The 7,035-nt window shown below is 47.1% G+C and overlaps 1 protein-coding gene across 1 annotated transcript; it reads left to right on the top strand.

The window, feature by feature from the left end:
* The first annotated feature begins 376 nt into the window (after positions 1-376).
* On the top strand, positions 377-6,149 carry LOC134223929 (toll-like receptor Tollo). The gene has a single exon (XM_062703154.1). The coding sequence runs from the start codon at positions 1,644-1,646 to the stop codon at positions 5,574-5,576; it is 3,933 nt and encodes a 1,310-aa protein (XP_062559138.1). The 5' UTR covers positions 377-1,643; the 3' UTR covers positions 5,577-6,149.
* Positions 6,150-7,035: the final 886 nt, after the last annotated feature.

Raw genomic sequence — 7,035 nt, 5'->3', positions numbered from 1 at the left:
CTGAACGCAATGAACCATTTTATCCAACTGAGAGCGTTAGTGGCCAGAGTAACCTGTTTTCTAATAATTCATCTGCTCAATGAACCATTGAGCATATTATAACATGAATGAACGGCTCCCCAAGTTGGGGAAATTTAACGTTCATCTTGAGTGAACATCCATAGGCGAGAGTACACCGTTGGATAATCCCCAAACGAGTCCAACCATCGAATTCGGCTCCATCGTGAAACATAAACAGAGATTATTGTCAGTCGCCTTCGTGATGCAGCTCGGCGAGCGAAAGAGAGCCAAAGCGTTCATTTCAACTGAAAGGGAACCAAGCGTGACGGTTTGAGCCTGGCGACGAACCAGCCAGTCGCTTCCGAATCGCGAACGAGAGAAGACGCTTCATTTCAGCTGCCGTTGTTGTCCGTGCTCGAGTCCGGGGTGTCAAAATACGTGCCACAAAAACAGTGTAGAGCGGACGGGTTGCTCTCGACGTAGGGGCGCAAACGAAAGGCAACAAAAAATCGACCGTCTGTTGTTATTGTGATGTGCTGTGCATGGCTGTTGATGCCGCGTTCGCCAGATAGAAGGCGAGGAATGAAAGCATTATAAAATTAGTCAAGAAAAGGAAGAGCCGAGTGGAGAAATAAAGTCGACCCGTCAGGGCGGTCTGCAAGGCAGCTCAGTGTTGTGCATTGAAGGGAAGAAAATAGCTGTATAAAACAATCTTGTGTGCTAATGTGTTTTCCATCGGCTTAGCTCCGCACTACATACGAAGAGCAGTGTATTTTTGTTGATGGTGGTGTGTGCTTATTTATAAACGGATATCACCACTGAGGGGAGCCCCTGTGTGGAGCCCAGGGAAAGAGAAGATTCGACCGTTGAGTCGTCGAAAAAAAAGTGAAGCGGCGAAGAATTCGAACAACAGCGATCAGTTTAGCATACTGAAGGTTTCTCCGACGGAATTGAACAACCGCGTTTGCTGCACAGAAGAGCAGATTGGGTGAATTGGGTCCGCCTGGTTCTCAGAAGGAGTTGTAAAGTTAAGAGCGAAGCAAAACAAGTGACCGACTCACGACCTCCGCAATCGTGTGTGGATGTGTACGCAAAGCATGAAATGAGTGAATAAAACAGATTATTTTGTATATTTTATGCTCTGATCGAAACTAGAACAGCGCTTCTCGCATTAAACATCCGTGACGGGAGTGGTGTAAATTCCGGGCTAGAAGAGCTAGCGGGAAAAGTGAAAATGCCATTTGATGACTTCGGTGATGAAGTGAATGAAAGTTTCTTTTCTGAGTAGAGTATATTTACTTTTTGAATTTTGATTGACGGGCGCGACCGCACGGCGAAAATTCATCAACCTGGCTTCGGTACAGGGTAGCGGAATCATATTCATTCTACTTGGCTGTGGAATCGTGCTGCTGAGTTGTTGTACGTCAGTAACTGCGGGCCGGAATAACTTCCTTCGTCACGATGATGCCCTGCCGAAGGGATGCACCTGGACCGGTGTGGTATTGGAAGTTTCGCAGGAGAAAAGGTCCGACGAATTGCAGTGCAAAATCAAAACCATAACCAAGACCGAGAGTCTGCTAGCTAATATAAGTAGTTATCAAATTGATAGGATAAAGTCGCTCAAGCTAGAGTGTAACGACATAATGTTCTTTGAAAGTTCCTTAGAATCAACCACCACACCAGGAAACTTCCTGGGCAATCTTAACAGCCTTTTGAAGCTGTCGGTTGAGTACTGTAAAATAAAGTACATCCCCGCGATGGCATTCTCAAATATGAAAGTGCTCAAAAGTCTTTCCCTGAGCACCCATAATATTGACTGGTCTGTTATGAACCTTGAGCTGCATCCCGATAGCTTCCGGGGATTGACCGAGCTTAAAGAGATGCACCTGTCGGATAACAACATCTGGAGCTTACCGAACGAGGTATTCTGTCCCCTTTACACACTGAGAGTGCTCAACCTAACCGGAAATCGGTTGAGTGACATATCCCAGCTGTCATTGTCTGATTGGGGTAAAGGCCCAATTGCTCCCGGGAAGGCTTGCAATACGGGTTTGGAAGTACTGGATCTGTCGAGCAATGACATCACACTTTTGCCCGACAATGGGCTCTCTGCTTTGAGATCGCTTAATGCACTTTACCTACAAGACAACCTCCTCAAAGAAATCGCCGACCGAGCCTTCGTGGGATTGGGAACGCTTGAAATTGTCACCCTGTCCAATAACAAGCTCACTGCCCTAACACCGGAGCTGTTCCAATCATCCCGCAAGATACGACAAGTTAATCTACAAAATAATTCCCTATCGGTGCTCGCACCCGGTGTTTTTGAAGGGTTGGATCGGCTCGAAATGTTGGACCTGTCGCGAAATCAACTGACTTCGACGTGGGTCAAACGTGACACATTTGCCGGTCAAGTGCGCTTGGTTGTGTTAAATCTCGGCTACAACCACCTCACCAAGGTAGACCAGCACGTATTCAAGGGGCTGTACAGTTTGCAAATTCTCAACCTGGAGCACAATGCCATAGAGCTGATTGCTGACGGTGCGTTTAGCGATCTGAAAAATTTACATGCACTGTTTCTCTCGCACAACCGGTTGCGGCAGATCGAGCCGTACCATTTCAGTGAATTGTACGTACTGAATCAGCTGATACTGGAATCGAACCAGATTGCGTACATCCACGAGCGTGCCTTTGAGAATTTAACCCACCTGCACGATTTGAGTCTGAACGATAACCGATTGGAAGAGATTCCGTCCGGAATGAAGAGCTTGAAATTTCTGCAATCGTTGGATTTGGGCAAGAATCAAATTTCGGAGATTAATAATTCATCCTTCGAGGGGCTGGAAGAGCTTATCGGGCTGCGGCTGGTCGACAATCAGATAACGGAAATTTCCAGGGATACGTTTTTCGCATTGTCAACGATTCACGTGCTAAATCTGGCCAGCAACCGGATACGACACGTGGACCAGTCGGCGTTCAGTTCGAATCCAACGCTTCGAGCCATTAGGCTGGATAGTAATGAACTGGAGGACGTAGCAGGGGTGTTCACTTCCCTGACGTCGCTTGTCTATTTGAATATCTCCGACAACAACATCGGTTGGTTTGATTATTCGCACTACCCGCAGTCGTTGGAGTGGTTGGACATCCACAAGAATAATATCTCCGAGCTGGGCAATCGGTACGACGTGGGAAATTGGTTTCAGCTGAAAATGCTGGACGTGTCCCACAATCGCATCAAGCACATCAACTCGAGCTCGTTTCCGAAAAACATTGAAACCCTGCTGTTGAACAATAACCAAATCGAGGAGATTGCCCCAGAGACGTTCACCAGCAAGGAGAGCATTGTGAAGGTGGTTCTCTATGGGAATCACTTGCGTCGGTTGGAACGGTCGATGCTGGCATTGACGCTGGTGCCGGATACGCGAACTTTGCCGGAGTTTTATATAGGAGATAATTTAATCCACTGTGATTGCAACATGGAATGGCTGCAGCGCATCAATGGGCTGGACTATCTCCGACAGTACCCGCAGGTGAAAGATCTCGACTCGGTGATGTGCACGATGGAGCACGAGCGAGGTGAGCTAGTTCGTCCGCTGATGGAAATGAAGGCCAGCGAGTTTCTGTGCAAATACGAGAGCCATTGTTTCGCGACGTGTCATTGCTGTGATTTTGACGCGTGCGATTGCAAAATGACGTGCCCTGACAGATGCAGCTGTTATCACGACACGGCGTGGGAATCGAACATCGTGGACTGCGGCAGTTTGGGTTTGAGTTCAGTTCCGGAGAAAATTCCAATGGATGCCACCGACATCTATCTGGATGGCAACAATTTCGGTCAGTTGGAGAGCCATGTTTTTATCGGCAAGAAAAAACTCAAGTCGCTGTATCTGAACAACAGCTACATCGACGGGCTAAATAATAAAACGTTTTTCGGAATTCCGGCACTTAGTGTGCTGCACCTGGAAAGCAATAGGCTGGAGAGTATCAGTGGGGCTGAATTCGAAAAGGTGCATGATTTGAAGGAGCTGTTTTTGGATCACAATGCCATCGGTACCATTGGCAACAAATCGTTCTATTATCAGAAATCATTGGAGGTGCTTACGATAAGTGACAATAAAATCAGTGAATTAAAACCATGGGAACTGATGCCACAGGGCGGTACGTTCCGGCTAATCTCGCTAAGTGGTAATAAACTGGCCTGTGCTTGTGAATCGATGAGTAAGCTAGTGGACTGGGTCGAACGGCAGTTCAACGAAACGAATGGTCTAAGTGAATTTCAGTGTTCGAATAATAAATTACTGAAGGACGCGATTAAGGAGTGTGAGAGCCACAAGAGTGCCCCGATTGCAACACCAACCGTGCAGCGGACGATTATCGATAATGATTTTATAGACTATTTGCCGCTGCTGATTGCCGTGCTGGCTGGACTAGTGTTGACGATTCTACTGGTGACGTTGGTGTTCATTTTCCGGAACGACGTTTGTCTGTGGGCGCATTCCCGGTACGGAGTAAGAATATGTAAGGATCCACTTAACGCGATGGAGAGGTGTGAGGATAACGAGAAACTTTACGATGGCTATCTGGTTTATAGTGCTGCTGATGCCGATATGGTTACTAGTCAAATAGCACAAGAATTGGAGCATAATGGGTACGCACTTTGCCTGCACTATCGTGATATTCATTCAGCAGCCTTCCTGGCAGACTCACTTCAGGGTGCTGCCGATGCATCCCGCAAGTTGATTCTGTTTATTAGTGTGAAATTTATGCAACTAGAATGGTCTCAACCGGAGTTCCGCGCTGGATTACAAGCGGTTTTAGAGCTAATCAGGCCTTCGCGGCGGAGACAGAGGCTTATTCTCATTACTTCGGTGCCACAATCGATGCTCGCGATGGATCCCATAATGGACATCCTCACGCGAACCTGCACCGTTATCTCGTGGGATGATCGTCGCTTCTGGGACAAGCTTCGTTTCGCCATGCCGGACATTGGCAAAAATTCTCCTGTAAATAAAGCTCCCCATCGCAAAGCCATCAACATCCGGTACACACCGGCTCCAACCAATCCTACCGCACCGACGGCCACCTGGCCAAAGCGCCTCAATTCCGAAGTATGCGTACAATATCCACCGCAATCCGCTCATTCCCCCAACCACAGTACTTACAACACCGAGGATGAACTTTCGACCGCTTCCTCGCCGCAGTACGAGGCTCCATCGCTTCACCACGCAGTTGGAGGTGGTCACGCGATGGTTCCCTTCCATCACCACCATCACCCGCACGCCCCATCGGCGCCATCACACCACATTCCACTGCAGCAGCAGCAGACTGGCAATTCACCGCACCTGCAAACCTATCCTCACCATCCTCAACATCAACAGCAACAGCCGCACCATCTACCATTCAACCAACAGCAGCAGGGCAACTGCTCCTCGGGCATGGGAGCTCCCGTGGGCTACTACCGCACCAGTAAGTCCAACAATACCAACACCCTAGGCCACGTGTACTCCACCATTCCGGAGTCGCAATACAACACCCATCACTCCAATCGCAGCGATAGCAATCGACCGTACTTTGTGTAATATTTACTCTACTTTTAGCTCTTTTTTCAAATCTACCACCCACTTCTCCATTCTCCACCGACCTCCACTCCCCACATTTCCATACGTGCACCTACTTCAATTCCCATTTCACTCGTACTCGCTTCAATAGTCCTACTGTTTAAAAAGGCAAAATATTGTGTATAAAAATTGTTTATGTACTACACTACTCTGTGAACTACTCGTAGGCTAGGTCAAAACGAAGAAGAAAAAAAGACTTATTTGATTAGAAATCTCCCTCTCCGCCGATGAACCATAATCAACGACTTTCTTTCTGTGCGAGTGGGCATGCGATTGGGATGCCAATATGTTTTGCTTTCCTCCATTTCAAAACATAAACGCATCTCGACGGTAAGGGTATATGTGATATTTCGAGTCGCTCTATAATAAGCTCTACTGGAGAAGTTTAATGAAAAATGAAAAAAAAAATCAGCAGTCTTTCAATACTTTGTAAAGTGAAATGGTAGAATGCGCTTCGCTCCATTGAAAAAAAAATCAAGTATGAGGTAATAAAAAGTCTAAGATGAAGTCACCACTGACTGTTTGAGTTGGGAATGAATTGATTCAAAAACTTATGCTGTGTAGAGACTTTGTAAAAATAATGTGAAGTTTAATTTTTATATCATATCTGTAAGAACTGCAATACTACAGAAATATTGATCCCAGGCTTCTTTTTCGGATAATGCGAAGATTCCATTATTCGATCGCTCATAACGCATACCCTTACTTTAATCAATGGAAACCACGCGAAGAGCTCACGAAGCATCTCGTCATAATCGGACTGTTTGTTGTTGTGTTGATTTGTTTTAATTGAAAGTGACCGCCCTGCACGCACGTAGTGGGCCACCGCGCTCCGCCACACCCAGCTGCGACTGCGAGAAGAACAAAGGCAAACATTATCAACGGATGTTCGATAGGCGGCCTCTCAACACGGCCCGGAAAATCAAAATAATTTTTCTGATACAGGCGCGGGTCAATATATGCATAGTTGCGTGGACTCATTAAACCGAGCGGGGCGGAATGCGCTGTTGAAATCGAACCAAGTGGACGCCCAATTGATTTTGATTTGGGGCGGCTTTTTTCTTGTTCAACAGTTGGGGGACGCTGCGCTATCGGGAACATGCGCCGGAATGGATGGTCGGTCATTCATCGTCGTCGAACACCGGTTTCGCTGACAGGTTACAATTCTTCGGCACTCGCGGAGACCGTCTGTGATGATACGCGCCGTTAGGAAATAATGACGGAACGAGTGCTTTCGATCGACACGTGATAAGAGACCTTGGACCACATGTAAAGGCAGTGTCCCAAATGGTCAGATACATTTAGATAGCGAGGGAAAAATTGTTTCTGGCGATGTTTCGTGTCGAGTCAAGTCCACAGCGACAGCGCGATGTAATTTGATAATGCGGCGATAGGGCAGCGATAGGTGACATGACGCTCG

This window comes from Armigeres subalbatus, chromosome 3 (genome assembly GCF_024139115.2).
Source record: "Armigeres subalbatus isolate Guangzhou_Male chromosome 3, GZ_Asu_2, whole genome shotgun sequence".
Classification (NCBI taxonomy): Eukaryota; Metazoa; Arthropoda; class Insecta; order Diptera; family Culicidae; genus Armigeres; species Armigeres subalbatus.
The sequence above is the reverse complement of the archived record's forward strand: the minus strand, read 5'-3'. Positions and strand labels throughout refer to the sequence as shown.

Coding starts and splice junctions, on each gene's coding strand:
- LOC134223929 (XM_062703154.1), top strand. CDS start 1,644: ATGTTCTTTGAAAGTTCCTTAGAATCAACCACCACACCAGGAAACTTC.